This window comes from Nicotiana attenuata, unplaced genomic scaffold (assembly GCF_001879085.1).
Source record: "Nicotiana attenuata strain UT unplaced genomic scaffold, NIATTr2, whole genome shotgun sequence".
Classification (NCBI taxonomy): Eukaryota; Viridiplantae; Streptophyta; class Magnoliopsida; order Solanales; family Solanaceae; genus Nicotiana; species Nicotiana attenuata.
The window spans coordinates 93,549-113,008 of NW_017671020.1; the positions used below are offsets into that span (position 1 = coordinate 93,549).

Consider the following 19,460-nt stretch of genomic DNA (forward strand, 5'->3'; position numbering starts at 1 on the left):
ATTTTTCAATCTAACTCCATACACTACTTTTTTTTTTAAATTATAATTTTTGTCCAAAGGCATACTAAATTTGCCAAAAGTTGACTTGACAAAGAAAGATATTACAAAAGGAAAAGAGGGAATGGTGAGTTTATTTTCACCTAATTAGAAAAACCTAGGGTTAAGTTTCTTGTGAAAAATCTAAATGGTCTCTTTATGTTATATTATGTCATGCCTTAACCAGGTGAACAATGGGTTTGTTGGCCCCCATTTGTTAGCTTTTTTTAACATTAAAATACCCGCCAAGAAGTTGATTCAACTTCCTTTTTTGATTTCCACAGTCCAAAAGATTCAGAAAACACACACACAATACAGCATCAAAAGCAAAAGTGAAAAAGATCACATTCCCAAAAGCAACCAAAAAGCAAAATTCACACTTTGTTTACCAAACCAAACAACATGTATATACACTCAAGATCCTATTTTTATACTCTCAAACTCATGCATTATTTCCCCTTTGCATTCCCAAATGTTTCTTGGCTTTCCACAAAATGGCAGAAATTATACTTGCAGAACCAATTCAAGAAAGTACTACTTCTACTGCTGCTAGTACCAGCAGAAGAGTTTATACCACAAGCAATGAAAGACCCTTCACTAGATCAATCGCTTTCGGGCGAGATCATGTGCCTGAGCCCTTTGACAGTGAGAAATTGCCAGTGACTTTGATTTCAGAAATTCAAAGATTTCTTCGAGTAGCTAATCTTATTGAGTCAGAGGAGCCTCGTGTCGCTTATCTTTGTAAGGCTTTATCTAATTTTTCCTCTGTGATTGCTTGTTTTGCTGTTATAGTTAAAAAATATGGCAGTGTGTTATTCTTTTCAGTCATGGGTTGATAATTCGATGAATACGAAGAGGTCGCTTTAGAATTAGATTTAAGTTGTAGACACTAGCAAGTTAATAGTCTTTACACTATCAATGCAATTTGACTGGTTATAATAGGTTATTTCTACTATTTTCCATGTTACTAAAAGGGCAGCCTGGTGCACAAGCCATCTCGTATTCATGCAGGGCATCCCAAGAGTAATGATGTAGACAACCTACTCTAATGCAAGCATTCGTGGCTGCTTCCACGGCTTGAACCCATGAACTATTTTCCATGGTACTATCGAGCTTAATACCTATATTTAAAAAAAATTAGTCGGTGCACGAAACTCAATTAGGATTACACGTGCATAGTGTGTGTATTCGAAAAAATTCAAGTAGCAACAAGTTAGTCATTTTCCAATTCAACTTTATCAAAACATTTTTTTAGCTGGTATGTCCACCACTTTAAGTTATTCCATTTGACCATAAACTTTGAGTCAAAATTGGAGAATTTCAACTCATCTGGAAAAGCTTTGGCTAATGGTTCTTCTAGCTGTCTGTGATTGTCCCTTCAACCATGTATTTTTCTTTCCTGCACTAAGGAGGTTATTTGAACCACATTGTGGTAAGAAACACTTTTGTATTACTGAAATTGTACATATAAAAAAGAGCATGGCCTGATTTTACATTTTGCTTTGCTAGTTTTATCTTAGGGATAAAAATTTGAGAAAATGTAAAAATTGAAGAGTAGCGTGTGCGTTAACAGTTCTTTTTTTCATCCATACAACCATAATGTACAGAGGAGATGAACGTGCCGAAACAAATATAGTTAATTATTTTCATTTCTCATTCCTTTCTTCTTCTTTTGTTAATGTTACTTGTTTTCTTTTCAGTAATAAGTGATAATCCAGATTTCTTAAGCAGGTCGTTTTCATGCTTTTGAAGTAGCGCATAACTTGGACAGGAATTCCAATGGCCGAGGAGTACGGCAGTTTAAAACTGCTCTTCTTCAACGGCTTGAACAGGTACAATCTATCTTAAAGGACAGTTACTCAATCTGAATGTAAATATAGCTGTATTGAAATAGAGCTGCAGGATTCCCTGTCATGTTTAAAGTCATTAGTGGCTTGAACTAGTAAACAGCTTTCAGAGGGAAAAAAAAATGTATTCTGGAAAATCTAAGATTGGTAGTTTATACTCATAATCTGCTTTTGAATTTCTAAACAGAAAATTCACTTTTTTGTTCTAAAGCAGAAACTACTGGACCAAGTCCTCTTGTACAGTCCATACCAGACCTTGAAATGCCAATCTCGAATCTTGCTTCAGTTCTTTGTTTGTAACTTACAATATGAATTTTCAAGTCTACATTTAGCACATTTCATTTCATCCCGGACCTACCATCTTCAACTGTTTGAACATAGTTAATAGCTTTTGTAATAGTTTCCCGGTACTTTATTTCTATCTAGATCCATGCTATTGAATTGTCATGTTGCCTAATTCTATGAACTATAGGATGAAGAAGTTACTCTCAGGAAAAGGAAGGAAAAGACTGATTTACGTGAACTTAGACGTGCTTATCGCGAGTATAAAGATTACATCATCAAATTTGGTGCAGAGAGTCATCTAGAAAATAGGTAATGATTCCACTCTATCAGGGTTTATCTTTGGCACCAAAAGCGCTAATGCCGTAGAATCACCGTGTCATGTTCTCTACTTGCACAGAGAAAGGCTGACTAAAGCACGTGCCATTGCTTCAGTGTTGTTTGAAGTATTGGATACGGTTTCCAGAGCAGCAGGTGTTCAGGTTTTGTTTATGTGATTTCCTTCTCTTATTACTTTGGTTAGCTCAATCTTGGTTGCATGCTAATAGAACCTTCTATGTGTCTTCTTATTAGGCTCTAGCTGGGAGAGAGAGTCGCGATGCCAAATCTGAACTCTTTGTGTCGTATAACATTCTTCCTCTTGATCAAGGAGGAATTCATCATGCAATCATGCAACTCCCTGAGGTATGTATAGCTAATTATATGAGCTTAATTGGCTAAATGGTTTTGAGTGTAGCAGTTGCTTCCCCTTTTTTCCCATGTTAGGTGAAAAAAGCCTATCTATTGGGCAATTTTGTATTCTTTCCTTTTGTGTGACAACTCTTGTAATGAGTTTAATATTCCACAGATTAAAGTTGCGGTTGCAGCAGTTCGTGATGTTCGTGGTTTGCCTTTCCTGGAAGATTGTCGAAAACACATAACCAACATGGATTTGTTCAATTGGCTCCAGTTTTGCTTTGGATTTCAAGTATTAACCTCTCTATTACATTTGAGTTCATAAATTTCCGTTCAATCACCATTTCTTTCTTTGTACATTTTGTTTGTATCAAGGTTATCAAAGCTGGAAAGTTAATCACTTCCTACACACTTCTCAACTTCTCATTTTAAGCATTTTATCCTCCCTGTCTATGGCATCAATGATTAAAATCACCTTTTTCTTGTCAGGAAGGAAATGTGGCCAATCAGAGAGAACATTTAATTTTATTACTTGCTAATGCCCATGTTCGGCAGACTCAGAAGCAAGTATTAGTACCCAAGGTGCAGTACTAGTATTACCTGGCTTTTTCTAGTTAAGGTGTCAATTTAATCAGCTATGTTATGCTTACTTTCCTGGTATTAGCTAGGGGATGTTGCCGTTGATGAGCTGATGAAGAGGTTTTTTAAAAATTATACAGATTGGTGCAAATTTTTGCGACGAAAAAGCAATATTAGGTAAGATAGTCTGTGACATAACCATAGAATTCAAATTACTGCTGCTTAGTGGAAGTTGTTGTTTCTCTTCTTACTTCACTTCACTCTCTAACAACTTTTTCGTTATCTCATCATCGTTCAGGGTTCCATATTTGAAACAGGAGGCTCAGCAATACAAACTTCTGTATATAGGTCTTTATCTTCTGATATGGGGAGAGGCTGCTAATTTAAGATTTATGCCAGAATGCCTGTGTTACATATTTCACCATGTAAGCTGACACTTTATACCATTCCTGTAAAAGTGACTCCATATAAGATTTGACTTGCAGGGAAAGTAGTTTTACTCTGAATTATTACCATATACCAATATTTATTACAAGCTGTCTTCAGAGGTTCAAACAAAATTTGGAAAATTTATGTTGTTGGTTCTATTTTTCTCTTTAAAGCAACCTTCAGAAGGTGAGAGCTTTTCTCGCATGCTGAGCTGTTAGGTTTGTGTGTGCTTGCCTTACAAGAATGACCTTGATTAAAACTTTCACAGAAATAACCGCATTATGGGCTAATGACATTAACCTTTCCTCTTATTGATGTAAATTACTGTATCTTCTGATACTAACTTAAAACAGATTCTAAAAGATCTAAAGAAAGGAAATAAGCAAGTATTCAAGTTTCATCAATTGAATTTTCTATAATCAGTCCATGTCCTTTTTGACTTTGTGAAGTTTAATGCCTAAGTTCTGTTATTAGTTTGAAGGCTAATCCTATAAAAAGTGTACAGCGCCGCAAAATTAGAAGAAAGAAAATAAATGATTTAGGACGGTCTAATTGCTTGTTGCTCCATCATTGACCTGATTTTTAGGAGAAGGGATGCCTAATTAATTTCTTAAGCTAGAGATGAGGTTCTGGAAAATTGATGAATAGAAGAGACATAGCTATAATTCAGCTATTTATATAAATTTGGTTAGAAATGAGAACAGGTGGAGGTGAAAATAGTTTGGACATGTAGATGGTAAGTGTTTTCTTGCAATTTTGGACTGCAAAACAATTTGTCACGATCCATTGGTTCATATAGAATCCGTGTCCTAGGTTATCATAAAACATTCTTTTTGCTAAGTGTATATAATAAAGTAGAGTGAAAAGGTAACTGCAAGCCAAGAAAATGTACACTATCCTCCCTCTTATTCTCAGTCTTGTTTGAGAATTGATTCTTTACTTTCTTGGATTAAATTACAAAAGGAAAGAGAAGCGCTCATAGAAGCATCTGTTATGGGTTTTGTTTTGTTTGATGTTTATCACTATAAAGTTAGATGCTAAATTTGGCCCCGTGCTCATGTCAGTGATATTTTGTCACTTACTACGGTGAGTTAGGCGGACATGATCAGCCATCTGCCACAGACTTAAGCTACAAAAGTGATGGATCTACATTGATCCTTGATACAGAAGAATAGAGTTTCACCATTATATGTTTTATCATCTGCAGTCCTTATTCATGATTTAAGCTTCAACGATCATTTGGAGATTGAAATACAACAAACATATTCTCTCTTGCAGATGGCATATGAGTTGCACAGCATGCTAATTGGTGCTGTAAGCATGACAACTGGAGAAAAGCTCATGCCAGCTTACCAGGGAAATTCCGAATCTTTTCTGAACAACGTAGTGTCTCCAGTGTATGATGTCATATATGAGGTACTTCAAAGTTTGGACATGCATTTACCTTTGATCTCTGCAATTTCAGTTTCTAACCTTATCTGTGAAACACTTAAGGAAGCAATGAAAAGCAGAAATGGGACAGCTGATCACTCGACATGGAGGAACTATGATGATCTGAATGAGTTCTTTTGGTAGAGCTAACTTTCTCTCTATGCCAATCTTAAATTTCAGTTGAGGGACTCCTAAATATATGCCAGGAAGTTTATATGATACGCTGGTTGCTTCACCTTTCCAGGTCTCCAGATTGTTTTCAAATAGGTTGGCCCATGCGCCTGGACCATGATTTCTTTTGTATAGGATCTCCAAGTAATCGCAAAGTTAGAAAAGAGAAGGCTTCTGTTGCCAACCAAGAAGGCAACAAAAAGGATGCTAATGAAGATGAAGAAATGGGGGTAAGATACAACTATTGACATTTCAAATTATACCAAATAATGTATGTAGACAGAAGAAAGTGGCCTGTCGTTTCATTGATAATGCAAGTTTGTCTTTTATCTCAATGTATCTCATATTTGTATCGTTACCACTTTCCCCTTTCTGTTGAATCAAGAAATACTTTGGCTTAAAACCTTTCGACTGCCTAAAGTCTATGGGAAGGGATAAATTTGATTTTCTCCTTCAATGATGCAGCCTTCTGTATATCAATGTGTGGTATTCCTGTTTGTTATATGTTTGAGCATGGTGACATATTAGCTTTAAAGATTCTCTGTATTAGTGGGGACACAAGTAATTTGCTTCTCTCCTACTTGCTTGTCCGCCTTTTACAATGAAATGTTGAGCTTTGTTGCAACACCAGGACTAATCATGTGCAAATCAGTTGTTTTTTCCAATGCTTAAGATACTAAAAGTTCAGAATTACAGTTCCATTTTGTGATCTTCAGATCCTAGTGGATGAGGTGCGGGAACCAAAGTGGCTGGGGAAGATGAATTTTGTAGAAATCCGCTCATTTTGGCAGATTTTCAGAAGCTTTGACAGGATGTGGAGCTTTTTTATCCTATCACTTCAGGTGTGTTTGGAAAGAGAAGATATTAACAATAGCTTAAGTATACATTCTTACCTGGTTACTAAATCCCTTTTCTTTTTCTTCCTTTCTTGCCTGTTTTCTTTTAGGCAATGATAATTATGGCATCTCACGATTTGGATTCTCCTCTACAAATCTTTGATGCAACAGTACTCGAGGATGTTATGAGTATCTTTATCACATCAGCGGTTCTTAAACTTGTAAATGGTATGACATGATTTGGAGAAATCTATGAGTTTAATCTGTAAGAAGTGCTAGAAACACAATATAGTGAGTCTAAAACAAAAGTAGGATTGTAAATATCTGCTTGAGTATAAGTGGTTCCCGTAAGGTACAGAACTATTTTAGGACACAAGTGATTGCATTATGGCATTTTGACTACTTCATAAGAAGAGATCTCAGAGCATCCTAAACTTTCCATATCAGCATGTTGGCACCCATTGAAGTTACTTTTTTCTTAGTTTTCAACTATCTTTGAACTTTCATTATTAGAACGGGCACTCTTTAGTCAATAAGTGGGATTCTCTGGGAACTGATAGTTTTTTTAAGGGAATTACTCTATAGCTAATAGAGTTTGTTTGTGTGTGATTGTGTGCGATTGTGTGCTTTAGACTGGTAACTAATGAATCTGGGATATTGTCTGTGAAGGTATTACTTCAATGGCTATAAGAAAGGCGTAGTTTCATATCATAATCTCTTTAAATGCTAATGTCTCTTAAAGATGTCTACTTTTGTAAGTTGCTTCCCCGTGAGTTTTTATTTGAGTACAACAACCTGTTTGGTGGTTCTTATGAAGAGCAATTATCTTGTCCAAGATTTAAATTATCTTGAAAATACGGTTTCCTTTTCTTCCTGAATAAAATGTTTCCTCCCAGTTCACTGTTAAATCATCTTTCATGACTATTTTAGTTCTCCAAAATTGCAATGGTCACTCTTCCATGTATAGTTAGTTTTGCTCTTAAGCTTCAAAATATTCCAATCTCCTTATGTATATTGGTGTGCAAATATTTTGGCTAGGACCACTAAGTCTCTTGTAATTTTATTGTCTACTGTTTTTCTTATTTGATTTATTTTATTGTCTACTTGCCTATCATAAATTAAGACAAAACGAGTGAAGATTCTCATTCTTGCAGCTATTCTTGATATCATCTTTACATGGAAAGCTCGATGTACAGTGGACCCCAATCAAACTCTGAAACATGTGCTGAGGGTGGTTGTTGCTATGATGTGGACCATCATTCTTCCCATATATTATGCTAGTTCTCGTAGAAAATATACTTGTTATTCAACGCAAAATGGGAGTTGGCTTGGAGAGTGGTGCTATTCTTCCTATATGGTTGCAGTTGCATTCTACTTGATGACCAATGCAATTGACATGGTTCTATTTTTTGTGCCTGTGGTTGGAAAGTATATCGAGACCTCCAATTACCGGATATGCATGTTCTTATCCTGGTGGACTCAGGTAAACCTTCAGTGTCCTGGTCCTAGCCTGCATAAATGTGTTGGAGCAATGCAGTCAAAGATTCTAAATATTTTAGGCTTGCAGTACATACTGTTTATTATCATTTGTCCTGCTACAGCTTCTTTTGATTTTTTAGCCTGCTTAGGACTAATTCATGAATGTTTTCTGGAATCTACAAGATATCCGAGCTTAACTGTATATCAATTGCCAACTATTTGAGCAGATAAATCTCCAGACTGCAAAAGAAATTTGAAGAATAAAATAGAAGTAATGATAAAAAATCATCTAGTCATCTGATCTTATGTTGACCAAATCTTAATCCTATTATGGGATTTGCAAACAGGATTTGCATGAATAAGGTGTTTCTTTCTTGAACTTATCATATTTAGTATTTTAAAGTAAAGTCAATATCATGTTGGTCCCTAAAAGAGTTATGAGAAAGCGAAGTGCTTTTTCATTTTACTTAATGGTATGTGTTTCTTATTCATTATCTGTCAGTGTTGATTTTTTTCTCGGTATGCAAAATGCAGCCTAAGCTATATGTTGGGCGAGGAATGCAAGAAAGACAAGTCTCCCTTCTAAAGTATATCCTATTGTCCCTACTCTGAGCCTATCTTTTTTTTATTTTAAGTATTCTCTTGATGGGTTCCTCATTAAGCCTTATGTCTGGTTTTAGGTATACCATTTTTTGGATGTTCTTGTTAATAAGCAAATTCATATTTAGCTACGCATTCGAGGTGAGTGGTTCTAAGCCTTCTTTTTGGCTTACAAACTAGAACTACTTATTAGATCATTGACATGTCCCCCCTCCCTTTTTTTTTTGGAATACACGAGCAGTGAATCAGAAAATAAGTTTATTTTATGAATGTTTATGAGTTTCTTATATTTTGTCTACCCAAAGTTTTTAGTATGTTAGTGTTGTCTTTCTAGAAGACTAGTGCTTATTAGATGACTCTTATTATAATAGAGATATAATTACTAGAGTATATTAGAGAACATCTAGTGTTAGAATTTAGATAATCCTGAAGTATAGAGTATTGAAATATTAAGGACCAAAACAGAGCATTTATGACAATGAGGATTCATACAGCCGATCCCAACTAGCTTGGGATGAGGCACAGTAGTTGTAGTTGTTGTGCTGTATTTTCTAAAAGAACACATGGTCAATATCATCTGAGTTTTCGACACTCTTTATCTGAACAATAAGTTGAATAACATTACTGTGCTATCCTGCAATAATTGCTTTACCTCTTCTTGGTATGATGTATAATGTTTTTAAGAATAATCCTTCCTTTGATAAAGTTATTTCATTTCTAAAAGTATTAAGGAAAATATTTTAAATAAATAGAGGTAAATGATTTACGTCATTTTGCATAAGTCAATTTCTAGTCCAACTCCTCGACTCCTAATGCATATACTTTGTTGCTAACAACTTGTAAAACATTATCTATGCTCTTTACTGATCTTAAAGATATCACCCCGAGGCCTCCAGCCCATGTTCCATGCCCACCCTCCTCCACTATCACATTTATCAACTTTTGTATCCAATGAAACACTGAAATTGACATGGGAAATGATTTTCTCTAGTGGAACTGCTCCCAAGGAATATATTTTCTGTTGAAAACGTTTTATGTTATACCAAATAGGCCCTCACAATTTGTTTTTCTAAAAGTTGCAATTGAACAGCATACTATCAGATGCAAAAATTGATATCCTTTTACAAAGATTTTAGCAACAAACGTTAAAATTATGTGCAAATCCCAAATCCTTGACTTGTAGAAAAATTCTTTAATATTCAACTGGATATTTTATTTGTCGGCTCTGAAAGACTTGGGAAGAAACATCTTTTCAATTAATCTGTGTAGAAATCTTTGACCACAAACTCCTGTTAACTTTTCATGAAATGTCCAGATAAAACCACTTATATCACCTACAAGACAGATCATGGCAATCGGAGTGAAAAATTATGACTGGCACGAGCTTTTCCCTAAAGGTAACGTCTAACATTTAATTTTCTTAAGTAGCTGAAGAGTGTAGATATGTAAATCCCTCTGAATGATTTCTTCCAATTTAGTCAAGAGCAATGCTGGAGCAATAGTTGCTATATGGGCTCCAATTATACTTGTAAGTTCTATTAAGATTTCATCTTATCTTTCTGAAGCTTCATTTTCTTTATTTACATAAATCTCTTTTGTGCTGAATTTGCTGTTGTTTCAGGTATATTTCATGGATGCACAAATCTGGTATTCTATTTACTGTTCCATCTTTGGCGGAGTGTATGGAATCCTCCACCATCTTGGTGAGGTAAGTTGTTTTTAGTTAATTTTAAGACGTTATATGGATACTCTCATATCTTTTTTTCACCACAGATTCGGACGCTAGGAATGCTGAGAAGTAGATTTCACACGTTACCTGATGCTTTCAATGCTCGTCTTGTCCCACCCCAAGCAAAAGATACTGGAAACATTCTAAAGAATTGGCTCATCCCTCTGACGTTCCAAAAGGTTTTTACAATTGGTATTTTAAGTTTACTTTCCAATTCTTTAAAACTCTCTATCTCATCCCTCTGGAGTTCCGTTTGGCAGAACTTTCACTTTTCAGAAAGGGAAAAGAACAATGTCGTAAAGTTTGTTCTTGTATGGAACCAAATCATCAGTAGCTTCCGGGAGGAGGACGTGATAAGTGACAGGTTAATTATTTCTCTCTAGCTCTATCCCGATAAAAAAAAAGAATTATTTCTTTCTAGCTTATGTGGACATGATGTTCTTTACTAAAAAGCTAAGAACTCTGTAATAACTGACAACAGGGAGATGGATTTGATGAAAATGCCTGTATTTTCAGAATTATTCTCTGGTCGAGTTTGTTGGCCTGTTTTTCTTTTAGCAGATAAGGTACCATGTTAAGCTTGGAGCTTTGTCTAATCTTACATTAGCTTACATGTTATTCATTATTGTTTTGACTTGTTCTCCGTCTTTTGGTAGCTTTCGAAAGCACTAAGTATTGCACGAGACTTTGAGGGAAAGGATGAAGTGCTTTTAAGAACAATAAAGAAGGACACATACATGTACATGGTTGTGACTGAGTGTTATGAATCACTGAAATACATCCTTGAAATTCTTGTTGTTGGTGACCTTGAGAGAAGGTTGTACAGACTATATTATTTCAAATGCAATTTAACATTGACACCAATACTGCGGACAACACTTTCTGCTTTTTTACTCTTTATCTTTTTAGAGTCCCAATTCATGGCATGTTTGTCCACTTTTCAGGGTCATTTCTGGTATATCAGATGAGATTGAGGAAAGTATTCAAAGATCAACACTTCTCAAGGACTTGAAGATGAGTGAATTACCGGTTCTAAATGCTAAGTGTATTACCTTGCTTGAGCTTCTGGTAACTTTGCACACAAACATCAACCTTTTGCTCCCTTACTATTACCAATTTCTTCATTTGTCCCACTCATGATTTCCATATTGATGCAAATCGGTATATATCAAGATCGAGGGAAATGAAAGCCACCATAACAAAGTCGTATTGGCACTTCAAGATATCTTTGAGCTCGTAACAAGTGATTTGATGTCAAATGGATCAAGGTTAGATGGCTGAAGAATTTCAAGTCATAAGATTCTTATATTTGTTGTGTGTCTAACCATCCTTCATGGTTGCAGAACAATGGAGTTACTTTATGCTCAACTGCAAAGTGGGGAAGAGGTCGCTGAACTTTTCAGTTGGATTGAACCACCACTGTTTGCATCTAAGCATTCAATCCATTTTCCATTGCCAGATAGTGGTTCTTTAATGGAAAAGGTGCTGCAACTCACTTTACTACTTATCTCTCTCTTACTCTTGTGCGTGCAAGTTCTTATATCTGAAAGGTTCATCTTTTTTTCATCCACGAACTTCGCTCTTACTAAAAACATATGCATAGCTACACAAACCCATTGCATTTATGGAGACTTGTTTAATTTCAATGGTAGGTCAAGCGGTTCCGTTTACTGCTTACCGTCGAAGATAAAGCACTGGATATACCGACCAACTTGGAGGCTCGCAGGCGGATTTCCTTTTTCGCCACTTCTCTGTTTATGAACATGCCTAATGCCCCAAAGGTGCGGAATATGTTATCATTCAGGTCAGATTTCATCACATTTGCTTAATATTTTTGTCACTTCAAACTCTTAGCGTAACTTTAAATTTCTTATCTCATTTCTGCTTTTTGTGAAAAGAAATACCAATCATAGTGGAAGGTTTTATTTCCTTCAAACAACAAGTATCTGGGTCAGCTATTCAATCAAATGATATTGAGCATGTTTCTCATCTATTCTCGAGAAACAAGTGTGCTATTTCTTTGCGAAACTATGTTCAGTTTCATTCTTGGACATGCCACCAAGATCTCCTCGTTAGTTGGGAGAAGAACCTGGTCAAATAAGATTTTTGGAAAAAACATGTAGAGAATGCTTTGGTTAGACAATATATGGATGGTAAACAAGGATCGACCTTTTCGTCAATATAATTGCACAAGTTCTTGTTCAGGTAGTATAAAGGATGTCGCTATTAAAGATATTTGAATTCTGTTAGTAATGAGGAATGTGAAATATCGCATTGTCATTGATCAAAGAGAGATTCAACAACATAAAGAAATATTAGATCTTTGGGACCTTTCCTTTCTCATGTTTCTGAAACCTTTTTGGTTATTCCATTCTCCGGCTGTTCATAGAATCTGAGTAGATGTTTAATCCTTTGTTTCTTTAGAAAAGTCGAAGGATTTCCTGGGAACTGCAAGTTCCTTCTGTTCTTTCTTTTCTGCTAGATGATCAAGGTTCACTAAAGATCAAAAATTCGTTAAGGACCGAAAGATCTTTCTTCAAAATAAAGAGATGGTTAACAAATTAATATATATATATATACACATCACAGGTTCAAACCTTGTTGCAGATAAAATCTTGATATTTAAGTGGAGAAGGTAGAGGATGGTCCCATTATCCACCTAGTTTCAAACCATGACACTGGCCCTCGGGAATTTCTCGGTTATCAAAATGCTGTCTCAATTCTTCCTGTTTCATCTAAAGCTGACAAATCAATTGAATTTGTCAAGCACAACAGTTTAAGATGAGAATCTCAATATTCTTGTAAACAGATTTCATCAATAGATCAACTTATGAAACTTGTTTATCTCACAGTGTTTTAACTCCACACTACATGGAGGAAGTTAAATTTTCAAAGAAGGAGCTCAATTCAAGAAAACAAGGGGTCGCTATCCTTTTCTATATGAAAAACATATTTCCAGGTTGCTACCACAAAACTTATCTGTGACTTTAGAGATTGGGATAGAGAGGGAGAGAGAGCTCTTTCCATCTCATAAGTTAGGGTCCAATTGTGATTCATTAATTCTTAATTTTAATTATATATTGTCAGATGAATGGGAAAACTTTTTGGAGCGCATGGAAAGGGAAAGATCAGATGAATCTAATGATGAACTCGAGGAAGAAGAACGAAATTGGGCTTCTTTCCGAGGGCAAACTCTAAGCAGAACAGGTGGAATAATCTTTCATTTAAATGTGAATTCCATTAAAACTGTAAATCTAAACTATGTTCTTACTAGAGATGTTCTTTATTCTGTTTTCTTCCTTTCAACAAAACAGTCCGAGGAATGATGTATTACAGGAAAGCGCTGAAGTTGCAAGCTTTTCTTGACATGGCTGAGGATGATGGTTTGTCAAAACAACAGTTCAGATGTTTTGCTTTTCACCCCATCCCCATAGATGACTAAAGAGGACGTCGTTTGCATTTTCTATCTTTCCCCAGATATCCTCCAAGGTTATGATGCAATTGAGAAGAAAAATGATACATTATCAGCTCAACTTGAAGCCTTAGCAGACATGAAATTTACACATGTTGTGTCTTGTCAAATATATGGATCACAGAAGAACTCTGGCGACCCTCAGGCCAAAGACATACTTGATTTGATGATAAGGTGCTTTTTTTCAATGAAACTTCGTTCTGGATATTATTGTACTTGAATAGAAGTTCTTCAGCAATTTAGAAATGTTATTTTGCGGATGTATTGATGAAAGGTACCCTTTCCTTCCTTTTTTTTGGGTAATTAAAGGTACCCTTCCTTGCGTGTTGCTTATGTTGAGGAGAAAGAAGAAATTACGGCAGATAAGCCGCGAAAAGTTTATTCATCTATTCTAGTTAAAGCTGTTAACGGTTTTGACCAGGTATGAAAAAGAAATCTCTCAGCGGTTGAATATATTAACTTCAAGAAAGTGTATGCCACCATGCTTGTCAGATAGGAAATGAGTTGTTACCCCCGGGTTTTCATGATCATTAATGGATTTTGTATATCTTTGTATCCATATTCTGTGGCATTTTACTAGGGTCAAGGACAAGTGATTTCCTGCATGCTGTATTGCTGGTGTTAATTGAAGAGGCTCAAAGTTAATAGTTGGCTTTTATCAAAAGAGTGTATGTAGTTAATATGTTAGATAAGGATGAGATGATACTACCTCCTTCCAGTTTTACTTACTTGTGATACTTTTGGACTGCATATAGGGATGGCAAACGGTGCAGTCTGCATAAGACAGTTTTAATTTGATGGTACTAGTGCTGTTTAATAGATTTGAAGTCTGGAAACTTGTAAAGGATATATACTCTATTGTGTTAGGGTGAATACTCCTTTTTAGAAAAACAATAAGAAGTTTTTATTATTCCCTATGTTATTATTCTTAGGGTGAATATCCCTACTCTGTCCTTTTCTTCACTTGCTTAAGCCTTTTAGTATCAAATTCTTCTGATATAGGTACTTCTAATTGAGGTGAATAAGGTACTTTAATTAATCAAAATGAACAATGTCTGTTAATGGTCTATCTTATTCTTACAATTGTTTGTCAACTGTTATATAGGAAGTATACCGCATAAAGCTTCCTGGCCCACCAAATATTGGAGAGGGGAAACCGGAAAATCAAAATCATTCCATAATTTTCACACGTGGTGAAGCTCTCCAAACCATTGACATGAACCAGGTATTAATCAGCCTTCAGTTTTATTGAAAAAGAAAAAGAATAATCTCATATATCTGTTCTAATAGTTTGTTCTTACAGGATAGCTATTTAGAAGAAGCTTTGAAAGTGCGAAATATCTTGCAAGAGTTCCTGAAAGACCATGGTCGGCGGCATCCCACGGTACTTGGCATGAGAGAGCACATATTTACAGGAAGGTCAGCATCTGAGAATTATGATTACAATGACCTGATTATACAATTATATAATAGCCAGCTTTGGTTAGGGGTAAGAATGTTATCTGGAGTTCATTTTTCATTGTTAATCACCAATATGGAGATAGCCAGTTTTACACATTGTTCTTGGGTTAAAGTTAAAGTTTGAGTTCTGAACTTTACTAAGTTGAATTACCATAGTTGGCTATTTGAATCCAGTGCCATTTGTTTTTAGCTATACATGTGGATTGGGAATTCCTGCATCAACTTCATTGTCAACGAGAATGCTTGTTTCGCAGAACGAGTTAACTCTAAAAAGAGGATAATAGATATTAAAAGAAAAATAAGAATAAAGAAGAGAAATTTTTGAATTAAATGCTAAAGAAGCTTTCATCCACTTCTCTGATTGCAGTGTTTCTTCTTTAGCTTGGTTTATGTCCTATCAAGAGACCAGTTTTGTTACCATTGGCCAGAGGCTTCTGGCTAATCCACTCAGGTAATTTAAGGCCTATTTTTTACATGCTTACTTTTATTTATAATAATCAAATGATTAATAAGGAAATAATCTTTGGGGATAAAAGATCAGTTCTATATTTCTTTCCAAAAGTGACATTGTGTTTTTCTTGTTCTCTGCATAAAGGGAAACAAGACTATATAATGTTGTATTCAGTTTGCTTACAGCAACTCTCTCTTTTTTTTTTTTAATTTTTTTTTCTTTCTTTTCCATCGAAAATTTCAGGGTCAGGTTCCATTATGGGCACCCGGATTTCTTTGACCGAGTATTTCATTTGACAAGAGGTGGCATTAGCAAAGCATCCAAAACAATCAACCTGAGCGAAGATGTTTTTGCAGGTTTTCCAGTTAATGCAAAATGTTTATTTGAACATCATAGAGTTGTACAGATTAGCAAACACTTGACACTCTGATGTAACATAGGATTTAACACAACTCTGAGACGGGGATATGTCACGTATCTTGAGTACATGCAAGTCGGAAAAGGTCGTGATGTAGGCCTTAACCAGATTTCAAAGTTTGAAGCTAAAGTTGCCAATGGAAACAGCGAACAAACAATCAGCCGTGATATATACCGCCTTGGTCATAGATTTGACTTCTTCCGAATGCTCTCGTGTTATTTTACAACCGTTGGCTTCTACTTCAACAGCCTGGTAACTACGTTACATCCTGTAGTTTATCTTCTTTTTGCTGTCTTTGAACATGAAATTTGTTTAGTAAGTCATCAATGAGCTACTTGGAAACTTGACCTGCTTCGTCACACTTGTAAACTTTTTTAATAAAATCTTTGCATGGTGAGGGATCAAAATGGCTTAACTGATGCAATTCTCTCTTCCTCCAGCCGGAAATGCTTTTCCTGCTTTCTGTTAGGTCCTTCTTGAAAAAGGCGACCTCTTTCTTCCTCCAACAAGTGAAATTAACATAACCAATACTTCACTTGCAACTTTTATTAATTCAGTAGTTTTTAGTCAAACTTGGAGTTTATCCTTTTTTACTGTCTCCGAGTACGAGACTTTCTAACTAAGCATTAGTATGCGCGACTTGGAGCCGTCGTGTGATTATCAATAAAATATTTCCCTTTAACCAAAAAAAAAAAAAAAGGCTGCAATTTTATTATTACTCCATCCAACCCAATACTTGACCTATTTTCCTTCAGTCCTTACCAGAAAACTGGACTCTTGTTCGCTTTAACACGTGAAACTATTATGAACCACTACTTCAAATTTGATGTAACATCTTCTGAATCAACTACTTCGTATTTCCAATAATTATTTCTATTTAAACTCATAGAATAATCAATTCAAACATTTTACTCTGATTAACTGTGTAGGTTAGACTATGTGATATTTTCTGAGTCCAAGGGAGTACCTTATTTGCTTAATCAAGAAATTTACAGTGGTAATTCTTATGAATAATTCAAGCGTTTCAGCTTCCATATTCTCTTGGTCTCCTGTGATATACACTTGGCTATGCTGATTTCTATGTCTCTTTTAATCCCTGTTCTCAAAACTTTGCAGCTCTCAGTGATTACGATATATGTGTTTCTCTACGGGCAGCTATACCTGGTATTAAGTGGTCTACAAAGAGCGCTTCTCATTGAGGCGAAATTGCAAAACATAAAATCACTGGAAACAGCTCTAGCTTCTCAGTCATTTATCCAGCTTGGACTTTTAACGGGTTTACCAATGGTCATAGAGTTGGGACTTGAGCGAGGGTATCTTAATGCCCTTAAAGATTTTGTTCTCATGCAATTGCAACTGGCTGCTGTTTTCTTTACTTTTTCCTTTGGAACAAAATCTCACTATTATGGCAGAACAATTCTTCATGGGGGTGCCAAGTATAGACCCACTGGTCGTAAAGTTGTGATTTTTCACGCCAGCTTCACCGAAAATTATAGACTTTACTCTCGGAGTCACTTTATAAAAGGATTTGAACTTCTGCTTCTGTTGATTGTTTATGATTTGTTTAGGCGATCATACGAGAGCAATATGGCATATGTTTTAACTACTTATGCGATATGGTTCATGTCATTGACTTGGTTGTTTGCACCATTTCTATTTAATCCTTCTGGATTTGACTGGGGCAAGATAATGGATGACTGGAAAGATTGGAACAAGTGGATCAATCAGCAAGGTGGTATAGGGATACAACAAGACAAAAGTTGGCAGTCTTGGTGGAATGACGAACAAGCTCATCTTCGTCATGCAGGGCTATTTTCTCGGTTAATTGAAATACTCCTTTCACTAAGATTTTTCCTTTACCAGTATGGACTGGTGTATCACCTAGACATATCCGGCTCGCATAAAAATTTCCTAGTCTATGTGCTCTCATGGGTTGTCATTGCTTTTATTTTCCTCTTGGTCAAGGTAAGCTTCTTCCTCTACATTGTCTTGACTAGTATCTAATTTCTTGTTCTATTTGCATGGTGCTAGTATGTCCCTCTTAAAACAGCTATATGCATTGAATGTCTGATCCAGAATTCTTTCGTCAACAACCCAATTTTAATTTGAGTTTTGACGAAATCATTTACATAATATGTGACACAAGACCTTGTAGATTGGTTGGATAAACTATTAAATATAAACAACAAAGAAATTGAGACTCCGAACCTTGCATCCCTTTTTTCTTTTCCTTTTACTGTTTCGTGTCGTGAACTTCTCTTTTGACAGCATGTACAGTTTTCAGAGTCTTTTACAATGCTGATATACTTTACATATAATGGATGGCAGAAGAAATACTAAAATTGAGAATCTGACCATTACTGTTACTGTTACTTTCTTGAGTATTAAGTGTACTATTACTGTTACTTTCTTGATTCAGAACATAGTTCATTTGTTTAATGAATTCTCCAACACGACACAGGTACTGAATATTGGAAGGCGGGTTTTAAGTGCGAACCATCACTTAACTTTCCGGCTGTTTAAAGCTTTTATATTCCTAGGAGTTGTAGCAACTATTATTACCCTGTCAATCATATGTCATCTGTCCGTGAGAGACTTGATTGTTTGCTGTCTAGCTTTTCTACCAACTGGTTGGGGCTTCATATTGGTAAGTGCAGAATATGTTCTTCCTAAAAGCCTTGATGTTGTACTAGTTTCTGCTTTGCATAAATGGTTGTTTTTTCCTCAGGTTGGGCAAGCAGTGAGACCCAAGATTGAAGGTACTGGATTATGGCACTTCACTCGGGTGTTTGCTCGGGCTTATGACTATGGAATGGGTGTTGTTCTTTTTGCACCTATAGCTTCATTGGCTTGGCTTCCAATAATTTCAGCTTTCCAAACTCGGTTTCTGTTTAATGAGGCTTTCAGTAGGAGGTTGCAGATTCAGCCAATTCTTGCTGGAAAGAAGAATCATTAGTGATCTCTTCTTGGAACAACTTGGTTTTGACTACATAACTTGCACGTACATATACTTCATTTTTTAGTACTGTAGAAGAGCAAGATGTCTAGGTTACTTAAAACCCATCTTGTCGTGTGGATATATTCAACAGGGTAGCAATAGGTTATATTCTTTTATGTATAGATATACTGCTTTGACAAGGTACAGTGCATAGACATTTGATGAATACTCCACAGTTATCAACATCTACTATCCATCCGAAAAGTTAGTACTATTATTTTTTGCTACAGTACCTAATCACATAGGGTAACGGCATGAATCGAAGACACTGCATATGGTACATCTTTAGGTAGTCCCCTTAACATAACAACTACTCATTTTAGGAAAGGAAAGGGATTGAGCAGAAGAACAAATACAGTAACAACCCATTATTGGCAGATTACAAAATTTCTGAAGTGACTTCGAATCTAACACGATTAGAACAAGACGTCTATACACCAAAAGTAATACGGAGAAATCGCTTGATTCATTTCTTGAATGAGTTAGACCTCTTTCGTTTAGCTCAGACAAGAGCAATTCAAAGACCTATAGCGCAAAATCCATGTAAAGAGGAGCACAGGAAAAAT

The 19,460-nt window shown here is 35.7% G+C and overlaps 1 protein-coding gene across 2 annotated transcripts; it reads left to right on the forward strand.

Annotated features, from left to right (window-relative positions):
- Nucleotides 1–316: 316 nt before the first annotated feature.
- LOC109205304 (putative callose synthase 8) lies at nt 317–19,077 on the forward strand. 2 transcript variants are annotated; one of them, XM_019368009.1, is made up of 41 exons: nt 321–777; nt 1,768–1,868; nt 2,356–2,477; nt 2,566–2,647; nt 2,739–2,849; nt 3,013–3,132; nt 3,330–3,422; nt 3,505–3,596; nt 3,718–3,844; nt 5,127–5,264; nt 5,343–5,419; nt 5,524–5,680; nt 6,167–6,292; nt 6,397–6,514; nt 7,441–7,769; nt 8,300–8,352; nt 8,446–8,506; nt 9,681–9,762; nt 9,844–9,893; nt 9,987–10,073; nt 10,139–10,273; nt 10,355–10,458; nt 10,576–10,660; nt 10,751–10,911; nt 11,039–11,162; nt 11,268–11,362; nt 11,438–11,576; nt 11,747–11,898; nt 12,947–13,053; nt 13,182–13,301; nt 13,409–13,477; nt 13,572–13,740; nt 13,876–13,987; nt 14,672–14,791; nt 14,870–14,985; nt 15,395–15,478; nt 15,722–15,834; nt 15,919–16,148; nt 17,013–17,861; nt 18,358–18,543; nt 18,625–19,077. In XM_019368009.1, the coding sequence occupies exons 1-41, from the start codon at nt 531–533 to the stop codon at nt 18,850–18,852; spliced, it is 5,871 nt and encodes a 1,956-aa protein (XP_019223554.1). In that variant the 5' UTR covers nt 321–530; the 3' UTR covers nt 18,853–19,077. The 2 variants fall into 2 exon arrangements, with proteins under 2 accessions (XP_019223555.1, XP_019223554.1); XM_019368010.1 differs by lacking the exons at nt 18,358–18,543; nt 18,625–19,077 and adding an exon at nt 16,826–16,893 and having other exon boundaries at nt 317–777; nt 17,013–17,090.
- Nucleotides 19,078–19,460: the final 383 nt, after the last annotated feature.

Bases quoted from the DNA above. Each gene is read 5' to 3' on its own strand.
- LOC109205304 (XM_019368009.1), top strand. From the start codon at position 531: ATGGCAGAAATTATACTTGCAGAACCAATTCAAGAAAGTACTACTTCT. The intron at 9,894-9,986 runs GTAAGTTCTATT...CTGTTGTTTCAG, and splicing joins TATGGGCTCCAATTATACTT to GTATATTTCATGGATGCACA. The intron at 16,149-17,012 runs GTAACTACGTTA...AAAACTTTGCAG, and splicing joins GCTTCTACTTCAACAGCCTG to CTCTCAGTGATTACGATATA.